General features: G+C 49.9%; 1 protein-coding gene across 1 annotated transcript in view; it reads left to right on the top strand.

Moving 5' to 3' along the window:
- The window catches only part of LOC310635918 (zinc-alpha-2-glycoprotein-like), a 203,616-nt gene that overhangs the window by 159,963 nt on the left and 28,970 nt on the right, over nucleotides 1-14,683 (top strand). The window contains exons 4-7 of the mRNA XM_083355303.1: nucleotides 8,240-8,527; nucleotides 11,261-11,332; nucleotides 12,251-12,393; nucleotides 13,000-13,326. Of these exons, the coding sequence (XP_083211429.1) occupies nucleotides 8,240-8,527; nucleotides 11,261-11,332; nucleotides 12,251-12,393; nucleotides 13,000-13,170 (674 nt within the window). The 3' untranslated portion in view covers nucleotides 13,171-13,326. The remainder of the gene's footprint in view (nucleotides 1-8,239; nucleotides 8,528-11,260; nucleotides 11,333-12,250; nucleotides 12,394-12,999; nucleotides 13,327-14,683) is intronic.

Here is a 14,683-nt window from a genome sequence, read left to right as displayed (position 1 = left end):
TTTCCCAACATTAGGCTCTTCTCCAGTGAGGCCTTCCTTCTCATTAGGTGGCCAAAGTATTTGAGTTTTAGCTTCAGGATCTGGCGTTCTAAACAGCAGTCAGGGTTGATCTCCTCTAGGACTGATCGGTTTGATCGCCTTGCAGTCCAAGGGACTCGCAGGAGTCTTCTCCAGCACCAGAGTTCAAAGGCCTCAATTCTTTGGCGCTCATCCTTTCTTATGGTCCAGCTTTCACTGCCATACATTGCAACAGGGAAGACCATAGCCTTGACTATACGCACTTTTGTTGACAGGGTGATGTCTCTGCTTTTTAGTGTGCTGTCTAGATTTGCCATGGCTTTCCTCCCAAGGAGCAAGCATCTTTTAATTTCTTGGCTACAGTCCCCATCCGCAGTGATCTTGGAGCCCAGGAAAATAAAATCTGTCACTACCTCCATTTCTTCCCCATCTATTTGCCAGGAATTGAGAGGGCCAGATGCCATGATCTTGGTTTTCTTAATGTTTAGTTTCAACCCAAGTTTTGCACTCTCCTTCTTCACCCGCAACAAGAGGCTCTTTAGTTCCTCTTCACTTTCTGCCATTAGAGCGGTATCATCTGCATATCTTAGGTTGTTGATATTTCTTCCGGCAATCTTAATTCCAACTTTTGATTCATCTAGCCCTGCCTTTCTCATGATGTGCTCTGCATATAAGTTAAATAGGCAAGGCGACAGTATACAGCCTTGACGGACTCCTTTCCCAATTTTGAACCAATCAGTGGTTCCGTGTCCAGTTCTCACTGTTGCTTCTTGGCCCGCATATAGATTTCTCAAGAGACAAATAAGATGGTCTGGTATGCCCATCTCTTTTAGAACTTGCCACAGTTTGTTATGATCCACACAATCAAAGGCTTTAGCATAGTCAATGAAGCAGAAGTAGATGTTTTTCTGGAACTCTCTAGCTTTCTCCATGATCCAGCGTATGTTAGCAATTTGATCTCTAGTTCCTCTGCCTCTTCGAAATCCTGCCTGTACTTCTGGTAGTTCTCGATCCACATAATGCTGGAGTCTAGCTTGTAGAATTTTAAGCATAACTTTACTAGCATGAGAAATGAGTGCAATGGTGCGATAGTTTGAACATTCTTTGGCACTGCCTTTCTTTAGAATTGGAATGTAAACTGATGATTTCCAATCCTGTGGCTACTGTTGAGTTTTCCAAATTTGCTGGCAAATTGAGTGTAGCACTTTTACTGCATCGTCTTTTAAGATTTTGAATAGCTCAGCTGGAATACTGTCACCTCTACTAGCTTTGTTGTTGTTCAGCTTTTCTAAGGTCCACTTCACTTCACATTCTAGGATGTCTGGCTCCAGGTCAGTGACCACCTCATTGTGATTATCAGGGACGTTAAGATCATTCTTGTATAGTTCTTCTGTGTAATTTTGCCACCTCTTCTTAATCTCTTCTGCCTCTGTTAGGTCCCTGCCATTTTGGTCCTTTATCATGCCCATTTTTGTGTGAAACGTTCCCTTCATCTCTCCAATTTTCTTGAAAAGATCTCTGGTCCTCCCTATTCTATTGTTTTCTTCTATTTCTTTGCACTGTTCATTTAAGAAGGCATTCTTATCTCTTCTAGCTATTCTCTGGAATTCTGCATTCAATTAGGCGTATCTTTCTTTTTCTCCCTTGCCTTTCGCTTCCCTCCTTTCCTCAGCTATTTGCAAAGCTTCCTCAGACAGCCATTTTGCTTTCTTGCATTTCTTTTTCTTTGGGATGGTTTTGGTTGCTACCTGTTGTACAATGTTGCGAACCTCTGTCCATAGTTCTTCAGGCACTCTGTCTATCAGATCTAATTCCTTAAATCTATTTGTCACCTCTACTGTATATTCAACAGGGATATGATTTAATTCATACCTGAGTGGCCTAGTGCTTTTCCCTACTTTCTTCAGTTTAAGCCTAAACTTTGCAATGAGAAGCTCCTGGTCTGAGCCACAGTCAGCTCCTGGTCTTGTTTTTACTGACTGTATAGAGCTTCTCCATCTTTGGCTGCAGAGCATATAGTCAATCTGATTTCTGTGTTGACCGTCTGGTGATGTCCATGTGTAAAGCCGTCTCTTGGGTTGTTGGAAAAGAGTGTTTGCTATGACCATCGTATTCTCTTGACAAAATTCTATCAGCCTGTGCCCTGCTTCATTTTGTACTCCAAGGCCAAACTTGCCTGTTATTCCGGTTATCTTTTGGCTTCCTACTTTAGCATTCCAATCCCCCATGATGATAAGGACATCATTTTTGGGTGTTAGTTCTATAAGGTGCTGTAGGGCTTCATAGAACCAGTCAATTTCATCCTCTTCAGCACCGGTGGTTGGGGCATAGACTTGGACTACTGTGATATTGAATGGTTTGCCTTGGATTCGAACTGAGATCATTCTGTCATTTTGAGGATTGTATCCCAGTATTGCTTTTCCTATTTTTTTATTGACTATGAAGGCTACTCCATTTCTTCTGAGGGATTCTTGCCCACAGTAGTATACCTGATGGTTATCTGAATTAAATTCACCCATTCCTGTCCATTTTAGTTCGCTGATACCTAAGATGTCGATGTTCAGTCTTGTCATCTCTTGTTTGACCACGTCCAGCTTGCCTTGATTCATGGATCTTACATTCCAGGTTCTTATGGAGAAAAAATCTTTACAGCATCGGACTTTCCTTTCACCACCAGACATATCCACAGCTGAGCGTCCTTTCGGCTTTGGCCCAGTCGCTTCATTCTTTCTGGTGCTACTAGTACTAGCCCTCTGCTCTTCCCCAGTAGCATATTGGACGCCTTCCGACCTGAGGGGCTCATCTTCCAGCGTCATATCGTTTTGCCTTTTGGTACTGTCCATAGGGTTTTCATGGCAAAGATACTGGAGTGGGTTGCCATTTCCTTCTCCAGTGGATCACGTTTTGTCAGAACTCTCTGCTATGACCTTTCCATCTTGGGTGGCCCTGCATGGCATAGCTCATAGCTTCATTGAATTACGTAAGCCCCTTCGAAAAGTCAGGCCAGCATCTCAGTCCCCAAGCCCCATCGTTAAGACAGAGTCCAGTCATCGGTCTTTAAGATGTTTTGGGAACGTCTACGAGCCAGGTGCTCTGCACCGCCTCCCTGCATGACCCTCCCAGGACGGTTGACCTTGAAAATTTGAGGTAGATCACTTTGGCCTCTCCGCCTCCCATGAGCCCAGTCTTTCCCACCAGCTCCCCCAGTTTACACTTCCATCACCTGTATGCTTCCCGCCCCCAAATGCCTGTAGTTCCACCGCCCCCCACCATTTACACGGCAGCTGGCAGCAAGCTTGATAGAAAGTAATGCTGGCCAGTTGATGGGGGGGGAGCGCATGTCCTGGGCTGGGTCTTTCTCTCCCCCCCCCAATTCCCTCTCAGTCCCAAACTCCTTTCCCAAAAGGAAAAAAAAAATCTTCCTTCTCTTGCGCTTCAGCGACTCTGGTTAAAAAACTTTAGTAACCAGCATATTGTCTGGGCACATGTCTATAAATGAGACTATTAGAGTTAATGATTGATAGCAATCATGAATATAGTAAATTATAATAAAAAAACATTAAGTTTTCAATCCATAATATTTTTCTTACTAAAATACATATCGCCTTCCTTTCTCTCTACTACGGTTATCTAGCCGTTGATAAAATTTAGTCCAACTTCTGTAGTAAACTGAATCCTCTTTCTCGTTAATCTCTAAAGTTGATCTATCCATTTCTGCACAACTTAGTATTTTCTTTAAACATTGAATGTTATCAGGGGAAACCCCAATCCCTAGCCCCGCGGTGGCGAACCTATGGTGGCACGCAGAGCCTTCTCTGTGGGCATGTGTGCCGTTGCCCCAGTCCTAGGCCTTTAGCTGAGTTTTATAAAACCTTTTCACTTTAGGCCTCCACCGCCATGTGCACACAAAAAAAAGGTTCAATCAATCAATTTCAACTTCTTGCGGGGAAAAAAAAGATCTCGCAAAGTTGGAATCGATTGATTGAACTTTTTAGTCCCACCCAGTCTGCCGTTACCACCGCAGCCATGTCCACCAAGTGGGCCACACCCACCCAACTGGCCACACCCACCCGGCACCCGAGATTACATAAGTGGGTTTTGGGTTGCAGTTTGGGCACTCTGGTCTCTCAAAGGTTCTCCATCACTGCCCTAGCCCAACCTTCCCTGTATTCTAACCCCAATCCCCACCCCCACCCCTTTTTCCTCCCTATCCTTATAAAAACCAATAAAAGCCTTTTTTTAAAAAAAAACTTGAGTAACCGATTTGTAATCAGCTCCCAACTGAATTTCTGCCAGAACAGAAAGTGAAAGTGAAAAGAGACCTTTCTGGCTTCAGCCCTTCTCTCCTTCTCCGTGACCTTCCCCACTCCTGCCTGGGCAATGGGGCCAGGTCCTTAGCATCCGGCTCCCGCCGACCGGCCATCTCCACCCTGATCAGTAAACTTTATCCATGCTTGGAAAGATTTCCACCCTGGGTCGCAATCGTGGCTTTAACTCGCTTGATAATTTCCACAAAACTAGGGTCGACCTGACACTTCCCAAAGGTGGACAGGGACGGGGGAGGGGGGTGTCGCCATGGAGGTCAGGCCCTCAAACAGCAGGCTGGGAACTCCGAGGGCCCAGTGGAGCAGCAAGAGCATCTTACCCAGATGCGGCCAACCACTTTGTTCGGGGGCGGGAGGCGGGGAGGCTGCTGTGTGTCAATAAGATGTGGGAGGGGATGGAACCGCTCCACCCCGGTCAGCAACCTTTGCGGTGGTTGATCAGCTGGAAAAATCCGATGGTGATCGCCCCTCTGGGGAAGACCCAGTTCTCCAACTCACTTGTTGATTTCCATGGGAATTGGGTCCCATTGACTCTCTCCAGAGTTAGCAAGGGGGTTGCGATCAGGGTTACACACACAAGCAGCTGACTGGGAACCCAGAAGCCCAGAGAAGCCCATCAGCACCCTAATCCGACGTGGACTTCCCAGCTGTTTTTCAGGGTCAGCCACTGAATGAAATTCAGTGGTGAAAAAAGTAAGTTTCTACATTTAGGCAAGAAAAACCAAATGTACAGGTATAGTATAGGGCCATGGTGGCGAACCTATGGCACGCACGCCACAGGTGGCGTGCAGAGCCCTCTCTGTGGGCGCATGCGCCGTCGCCCCAGTCCTAGGCCTTCAGCTGGGTTTCATAAAACCTTTTCACTTTAGGCCTCCACCGCCATGTGCAAAAAAAGAGAGGTTCAATCAATCAATCAATCAATTTCAACTTCTCGCGGGGGAAAAAAAAGATCTCGCAAAGTTGGAATTGATCGATTGAACTTTTTAATCCCACCCAGTCTGTCATTACCACCCAATGGGCCACACCCACCCAATGGGCCATGCCCACCTGGCATCTGACAATACGTAAGTGGGTTTTGGGTTGCAGTTTGGGCACTCAATCTCTAAAAGGTTCGCCATGACTGGTATAGGGGGTACCTTGCTCAATAGTAGTTACTGTGAGAGGGATCTTGGAGTCCTAGTGGACAATCACTTAAATAGGAGTCAGCCGTGTGCTGCAGCTGCCAAAAAAGCCAAGAGAGTGCTAGGCTGCATGAACAGAGGGAGAGAATCAAGATCTCGTGAAGTCTTCATACCACTTTACAATGCCTCGGTAAGGCCACACTTGGAATACTGCATCCAGTTTTGGTCACCAGGATGTAAAAAAGATTTTGAGACTCTAGAAAGAGTGCAGAGAAGAGCAACAAAGATGATCAAGGGACTGGAGGCTAAAACATATATGGAACGGTTCCTGGAATTGGGTATGTCTAGTTTAGTGAAGACAAGGACGAGGGGTGACATGATAGCAGCCTTCCAATATCTCAGGGGTTGCCCCCAAAAGAGGAAGTCATGGTGCAGACGTGTCAAACCCGCGATGTCACGTCACACAATGTATCGGAGCCTTTTCGCCATTGCCGGCAATGGAGTGGGCGTGGCTTCCGGATGACGCATCTGGCCTGCGGGCCGGCATTTGGACAGCCCAAGCACCTGAAGGCAGGACAAGGGATGGAAACTAGTCAAGGAGAGAAGCAGCCTAGAACAAAGGAGGAATTTCCTGACAGTGAGAACAATTAGTCAGTGGAACCACCTGCCTCCAGAAGCTGTGAATGCTCCAACACTGGAGGTTTTTAACATGAGACTGGACAACCATTTGTCTGAAATGGTATAGGGTTTCCTGCCTGAGCAGGGGGTTGGACTAGATGACCTCCAAGGTCCCTTCCAGGTCTATTCTATTCTAAGGGATGCTGGGGTTTCCCTCTTTGGGTTTAAACTCAGGGCAGAAAGAGGTGGATCCAATGTGGTGGGGTTTGCTGAATGACCAAATGTCAGAGGGACTGAAGCTTCAGGGCAGACCATAACCCCTCCCCCAAATTCTGCTTTTCTCCCTCCTCCCTCTCCAGGCTCTCCCGCACACTCCCTGTGCTACTTCTACCTGCATCTGCCGGAGCCCAGCCAGAACCTGCCCAAGTTCTCCATTAGGAGCTATCTGGACGACCAGCCCATCGCTCGCTATGACAACCTCACCAGGAAGATGGAGCCTTTGGTGCCCTGGATGGAGGAGATGGAGAAGGATGCTTTTCTGTCCCCTGAGTGGGTCTTCAGGACCGATCTGAAGTTATCAAAATGGGGTCGCCGTGCTGGAGGTGAGCAGAGGCAGTGCCATCTTTGGTCTCCGATGATTGCAGGGGATGTACCGTAATTGTGAGGTTTTGTTTCCTGCAAAGGAAAGACAACCCGCCCCCCTCTGGCCACACACACACACACACACACACACACACACACACACACACCTGAATTTCTCCCTCACCTAGAAATTCTTCATGGCCTGAGGCCATCCAAACAGGGTTAATTGAAGTCAAAGATGTTTCTCCTTGGGTGATAAAGAGGGGAAGGAGAAATCTGATTTCTCCCCCCAGGTGGGAAGGGGGGGGGAAGACTCTAAGGCTGTCTAGGGAGAGGAATCTTGGACCCTTTTCATTCACACCCACCCCCTCTGCGTCTCCTTTAGAGCTTCACACCTGGCAGGTGGTTTGGGGCTGTGAGCTCATGGACGAGGGGAGCACAGGAGGGTTTTTCCGCTATGGCTACGATGGGATGGACTTCATCAGCTTTGACAAGGATACCATCACTTGGGTGCCAGCTCAGCCCCAGGCCAAGAAGTTCAAGAGGAAGTGGGAGGATGACCCGGGATGGTCCGAGAGAAACAAATTCTTCCTGGAGGAGACCTGCATTGACTGGCTGCATAGATACCTGTCCTACAGGAACAAGACTTTGCAGAGGATCGGTGAGTGGCAAAAGGGGGTCTCCACTGAGCACGTTTCTCTATGCTCCCCCCTTCCCATATTGTTTTTCTCCTAAACAGCCCGGCTACTTTTTAAAAATATTGACGGAAAGGGGTCAGGAAATATCCCACATCACACTGCAGAAGGAAAATAATCTTCAGTGCCCCCCACCCCCCACCCCAAAATAAATACTTTTAATTAAAAAAAAACTGAGCAAGCAATTCATGCCGAAGGTCTCGCTCTATTTCCCCGGGATTGCAAAGCAGAAGAAACGAACCTTTGGGTGGGAAGGAAATGATCAGCCTCTTCCTGATTTCCATCCGAACAACTTGAACAAATTCGATTTGGGGGCTTAAAATTGAATCAAACCAACAAAGAGCCTTGGTGGAGCAGTGGGCTAATGCCTCCTTAAGTAACACCAGTTGCCTGCAATTAGTGCAGGTTCGCATCCCACCAGGCTCAAGGTTGACTCAGCCTTCCATCCTTCCGAGGTAGGTAAAATAAGGACCCAGATTGTTGGGGGCAATAAGATGACTTTGTAATAATGCCGCTTGGGGTGTGTGTGAAAGCCCTAATAAGCAGGCATATACATAGAATGAAGGCTATTGCTAAGCACATTGGTTTGTGCTTAAAAATTGTAAGCTGCCCTGAGTCTTCGGAGAAGGGCGGGATATAAATGGGATTAAAAAAAATATTGGGGAATACGTTGGCCAATGTGAGAACATTACCCCAAATTCTCTGTATCCCTTTCAAAGCTTAATCTAAAGAACCCCAATGCCCCATTTTAGGGGCTCCCACATCTCGAGGCAAGGAGAGGGAGCGGAGGGAGAGGATGGCCCAAGGTGGTCTTGCTATTTAAATCGCTTTGCCAGAAACTCTCGAAATCCTGGGATTTGTGTTGTTGCTGTTTCTGCAGAGCCCCCGGTGGGGAAGGTGACTCGCAAGGTGGTGGATGTCAGCCTGGAGGTCCTCATCTGCCAAGCCTTTGGCTTCTACCCCAAGGAGATCCAGGCCACCTGGACGAGGGATGGAGAGATCTGGAAAAACAAGACCCTCCCTAGGAACGTGGCCCCCAACTCGGATGGGACCTATTATTTCTGGCTCAGCATTGAGATTCATCCCAAGGAGCGGGACCGTTTTCGGTGTCGCCTGGAGCACCAGGGTTTGCAGGAGCCCCTGGTCTTGGCCTGGAAGGAGGAAACAGGTGAGAGGCTGGGAGGGTCTGGCATTAGAAGTAGATTTTAGACAAATGGTTGAAAATAAGTGGTAGTGGGTGTTACGTCGCGGGTTATTTGCGCAGGAAAGAAGACGAGGCAAGTGAGTTCAGGAAAGCTCATGGTTTATTGCTTGCAAAGTCTGAACTGAGAATTGGGCTGCAACTAGCAGCAGTTTATAGCCTAGCTAGCCCCTAGGCGGCAGCCAATAGGTTTAAAGCAACCATTGCCGCCTAGAGACAGCCAATAGCAGCACTGGAGACCTGGAGTCTGGGTAGCTGGAGAGCCGTTAGCTGCTCCAGCTAACCACGTGGTATTACAAATTGAGCCCAATAAATAACACCCATCCCCTCCCAGACAACATCATAGCAATAGTTGGCCTACTACAATTAACAAGACTTAACATCATAGTAACCTTAAATGAAAAACAATACAAGTTACAAGAGTTAACATCACAGCATCTGAATGAATAGGCTTTCATGGACAGTACACTAGACAGTTAACATCATAGCTTCAGTTTTAGTACAGTGACAAGTTACAGTACAGACAACATTATAGTTCTTTATTTTACAACGTAATCAGCAAGATAAGAAGGAGGCTTGCGAGCCCTTGTGGAACACCTCGGAGTTCCAGTCACTTTGTGGTCTATCAGCTTACCCAGCAGGCCAGGTAGACCACTGTCCTTTGATGCACCTGAGTCAAAGGAATTGGATGCTCTCTGGCTGGCCTCTCCAGGTTGGCCCACCCCAGAGTCAGACTGATCAGCAAAGTAGGTACAGTGGCTGTTGAAGTCTGGTCGACTTGCTCCTTCAGGGGATCCATGTTGCATTTCTGGACTCCCCTCTTCTATGCCCAGTTCCTCATTTGTTATGAGGGAAGAGTCTTGAGAGTCCATTTATGAGCTGGCTTGACTGCAAGTTTGGGGACCTTGGGAGGGACTTATGACGCAGTCCTTGCTTAGTGGCCATTCTGAAAACCGTTTTCTGAGTTGATCAATGTGGCGTCTGACAACTCGCCCTCCCTGCAGCCCCACTTCATAAGACAGGGGACCAGATGATTTGGTAATTTTACTAGGAACCCACAGATTCCCATGTCCATAGTTTCTGGCCCATACCCAGTCACCCATGTGCAGCCCCCTTGGGGGTTTTGGTCAAGAGGCTTCTGCTGCCACTCTATCTGGATGCAACCTGTCCAGTTTAGTGATCAGTCGCCTCCCCCAATGAAGTTCTGCAGGACTTTTGCCTGTAGCAGTGCAGGGCGTAGAATGCTGGCAAAGTAAAAAATCTGCCAGTCTGTGATGCCAGTCCCCTGTTACTATGCTTTTAAGGGATTTGTTCTGTACCAGCCTACTACCGGCCCTGCAGAAAAGGCAGGGACAACCCCTTTACAAGAAGGTAAGAGGCTGGAACTAAGCCTGCCAAATTTATGGACACAAAAGCAAACAGAGCAAAACAAAACACGAACCATGAAACAGGAGCTATTCAAACGGTTGCCTTCAGCAAACCAGCCCTCCCACACATTCCCCTTTTAAACAGTTCAAGGCGTGGCTTCTCTCTGCCTCCTTCCGAGGTGCCCCATTGCCAGTGGCGTAGCGTGGGTTGTCAGCACCCGGGGCAAGCACCCGGCCGCTGCACTGTCCCTCCCCCAGATAGTCCCTCGCTCTTTCTCCGCACCGCACCGCACGCCTGGCACCCCCCCTCCACAGTGGGTGGCGACCCGGCGGCTCGGATTGGATTCGCACAGCCAGCACTGCAGTGAGAGAGAGTGAGTGAGCCAGGCAGGGGCAGAGAGCTGCAAGTGCGAGCGCCCCCCCAGATGTTGCGCCCGGTGCGGCCGGCACCCCCTGCACCCCCCACGCTACGCCACTGCCCATTGCCTTCCTCTGTTTACTCCTGATTGACTGCCTCCTGCGTCGGGCGTCCTTGAACAGGGCCAGCTGTGGGTCATCTTCATCCACGCTGTCAGGCTCACACAGCTGGGTCTGTGTTGTAACCAGATGAGAGGGGCCTGGCTGAGGGCTCTGTGGAGCCTCAATACTATCCTCAGCAAGCTCTCCAACACCCCCCTCCTCCTCCTCCTCTGAACCCAACTGCCGAACCCACAGGCAGACCCTGAATCACAACAGGATTCCTTCATTGTCCTCACCATACGTTCAGCTTGACCATTAGAGGACGGAACTACGTTGGGGTCTAGCTTGAATGATATAGGTTTGCAGCTTGTGTCCGGTTGATACCAGTAATCTGAATGCCTAAGGCAGGGGTGTCAAACTCAATTTCATTGAGGGCCGCATCAGCATTGCAGTTGCCCTCAGGGGGCCGGGTGGGTATGACCTGGGTGGGCGTGGCCTACTGGGTGGGCGTGGCTAGAGTGTATATGGCCTACTGGGTGGGCATGGCCAGTTCTACATTGTTCGCATCAAGGGTGCCTATGGGGGGCCTGGGCAGGAGTGGGACAGATCTGAGGGTCTCTGGCAGAAGGAGGGTCTCTGGGCCAGGGCCAAGGCAGTGGGGGCCGTTCCCTCACTGTTTCCAGGATGGCTTCGTGGGCCGCATGAAACCACTTCGCGGGCCGGATCTGGCCCCCGGGCCTTGTGTTTGACATGTCTGGCCTAAGGCATCAAACCAATCGAGTCCAATGAGACTTGTTCTCTGGCCATTGTTCAGCATCTCCACTTCCAGGAACTCACCATCTATCTAATCAAAACCATCTTTCTCCTCCTTTAGCCATAGGCTGGTGGATTTTTCTGGTGATTGTGGCTGACTCAATCTTGGGACTTGGAATTTTCTTCCTGATCTGTAAGTGAAACAAGCACACCCTCCTGTGTCTTTCTGGGTTAGCTGAGCTGGTGTGGATGGGAAAGAGTTGCAGCCAGGAGCCCCCACAAGACCCTCCCCCACAAACAGCGTTTTGAACATGGATCAGGAAGGAAGGAAGAAGATATGCAGCCACTTTCCCATTCCCTGCAAATCTCTTGTCTGGGAGGAAAACTCTTTGGCCTGAATGGACTTTCTTCAGAGGAGCTCAGGAGTCCAGGACATGATCTGGGAAGTGCTGGAAATCCCATAATCCTGTCCCCGAAGGAGGTCTATTTGCCATGTCTCCTGGCAAAGGGAAGCTCTGATGGGAGGGGAGGTCCATGGAGGGAGGGGCCCATGCCCTCTACCCCCGCTTGCAATCACACCTGGGGACAGGCGAGAGGAGGCAGGAAGGCCCAGTGGTGAAAGCTGCTTCTTCTGCTGCTCCTAATTGGAGCAAGAGACACAAGAGGGAGGAAGGAGGCAGGACGTGTCTCTTCCGTTGAGTTTCACCATGTGCGTCTCAGCACTTCCTTGTGATTTTCTCAGAGAGGATTTGGAAGTGCTTTGCCCCTTCCTTCTTCCAGGACGGGCCTTTTGACTTCCTTGTGGTTCTCTGACCCAGCCAGGCCCAGACTTGTCTTTCAAGATCAGCCAAAAGTTGCTGGTTCTTAGATCTGGCAAGGTTAGGATTACGTCACAAAAGTTACGGCGGTTGAATTAAGAACTTCTGAGCCCAGAGTATGTGGGGAGACACCATCTCTCCTGTATTAACAACTAGATTGCCGGACGTTTGGCATCATTGTTGTAAAGTAAATGATGGCGGTTCAATGCAGGTGTTCAGGATAAATCCTTCTCCAGCTCAAGCGGGAGTTGCTGCCCCGAAATAAACTGTCTTCTCTTTTTGCCATCTGTCAGGTCAGTGTAAGAAATGTGGAAATAATGTCTATCAGGTAGTGGCGCCCTACCATAAGCCGACTCCTTCAGAAAGTGCTCCTCCTTCCCCCGTGCACAATACAGACGACGAGACGCAATCGCTGTTGTTGCCGCAAACATCACGGGTGAGTGTGATTGTCGCCGATTGTTGCTGCTATTTAAGGCACAATACTCTGGGCTTCGGGTATACCTGACAACCAAGACCAGCAGGATTGTTGGAGGTGGGGAATTAATCCTCAGAGTGTTTCCAAGGGAGTCAGGTGGGGATCCGGGGCTTCCTCGGATGGGTTGCTCTGCAGGGGAAGATCCCGTTCAGCTCAGCCTCTCTGGCCCATCAGCTCCGAGGCAGGAGAGAGAAATGGGGAAGGGGCCCAGAGCAGGAATTGGGGCACCCTGGTGAAATGGGGGATTTCTGTCCAGGAAGGACTGGAGGGGAGGGGGAGAAGGAAAAGGGAAGCTGGGGCTATCCAGGGAAAAAAGGCTCCTTGGCCAGGATGAGCTGGAGGCACAGGGGAACCCTGGGGGAGAAGTGAGGGGGGGGCACCAGCAGTTTTTTGTGCAGTGGGGGGGGCTTGCAATCCTCCCTTCCTCTTTGACTGCTTCCCCTCATGCCCGTCAAGCTTGCAGTGGGGGGACAAGAGAGCCAGGGGGAGAAGAAACACGTCCCCCCCATGCAAACGGGGATGTTGATTTCCTCCATTTTCTCTCTCTCTCTCTCTCTGAACCACAAGGCATCCTATGGACTGCAAAGCACTCGGAGTTACCCAGGAGCCCTTGCGTCGTCCTTCTGGAACCAAGAAGGAAGGGAGCATTCCCAATGGAAAACGTGGCATGGGGCTCAGGCCAGAGAAAGACCAGCTCTAGATCTAAACCACCAAAGTCCTCCAAAACATCCTAAGTAAACAACAACAACAACAACACAACAACAACAACCCAGCAGTGCCAGAAGAAAAACAAACAGGGGTTGTCTACTCTAGAGCCCTGGTTCTCAACCTTGGCAACATTCAGCCATGTGGACTTCAACTCCCAGAATGCCCCAGGCAGGAAGAGACTCCCAGGTGTCTAGAAAGACCTGTTTTAAGTGTGGAAAGAGAGGAACCCTCAGGCAGGGCCCAGCTAGCCCTGGGGACAAAGGCCATGGAGTAGTCCTCCAGTTCTGGTTCTGACCCAGGGAGGGGGGGATTCCCTTCCAAAGCCCTTTCCGGCCCAGCCCCCTGACTTTCCCCAAGGCTCCATGCTCTGAGGGGGGGGGGCATCAAAGAAAGCAACAGCCTTTTCTTAGGGGCTTGCCTCGCCTGCCCCCCCCGTCTGCAAACACTCTGTTGCACACACACCCCAGCCGCCCCCTTGCAATGCCTCCGGTCCTCCAGGATTCTCCAGATTGTAAAAAGCATTCCTTCTGATTTTTCCCCACAACAATCCTGTGAAGTAGGCCGAGTTGAGAAATACACTTTGCTGGGCTAGGGGTGGGGGCTTCAGCCTGGGCTGCCCAGACTGCAGAAACTTAGAACTTGGCACCTTGGCCTACAAAACACCAGAGTCCAGGGCAGCTTCGTGGAGCCCACTTTGATGCTGCCTCGGCTGTCCTGGCCCCCGGGTCAAGGAGAACAAGATGGCGCTCTTGGGGGTGGGGAAGACACAGTGGCCCTTCCCAGCATCTGGCTGTGCAGGCCCTTCTTGCCAGAGAACAGAACAGAACAGGATAACACAGTTGGAAGGGACTCTGGAGGTCTTCTAGTCCAACCCCTGCTCTGTAGTTCCAGGACTAGGCAACCTTGGCTCTTTTAGGACTTGTGGACTTCAACTCCCAGAATTCCTAAGTCAGCCTGGCTGTTTCTGGAATTCTGGGTACGGAAGTCCACAAGGTCATAAAAGAGCCAAGGTTGCCTATCCCTGCTCTATACAGTGAAGCGCCGGAGAAGGAAGCTGGCCGAGGAGCTGGGAAGAGAGGAGATGTGCTGTCCCACCCTTTTTGCTTCTTCCCCTTTCCCCCTATTCCAAATCCTTCCAGAAACTCATCACTACAGACCTCCGGTGTGAAAGCCCCCAGCGCTGCCCCATTGCTCGCCAGGGTCCGTCTGGATGACCAGCCTGGGAATAGGAGGCGCGCCCAGTGCAGCGACCTCACCCTCCATACGTGCACATCTTGGAACCTGCAATTAAAGACACCTGCACTCTCTCTCTCTCATTTGCCCTCCTACGTATTTCTTCTGGCGTGGCCCCTCCAAGTGATCTCCACCACCACCCTCCACTTCCTGCGGCTTCTGGGGAGCTTGTCGGCGGAATCCAGTGGGTAGCTTTTAGTGCTGTTTTATTTCCCATTTTCTTTGTGTCCTCCGGAGACATCCTCGGGAATTCCAGTATAATGTTGTGATTCAGGGTCAGCCTGTGGGTTTGGCAGTTGGGTCGGATGAC

The sequence above is a fragment of the Vipera ursinii genome (assembly GCF_947247035.1).
Source record: "Vipera ursinii genome assembly, chromosome: 2".
Lineage (NCBI taxonomy): Eukaryota > Metazoa > Chordata > Lepidosauria > Squamata > Viperidae > Vipera > Vipera ursinii.
This window is presented reverse-complemented; position numbering and strand designations above follow the sequence as displayed.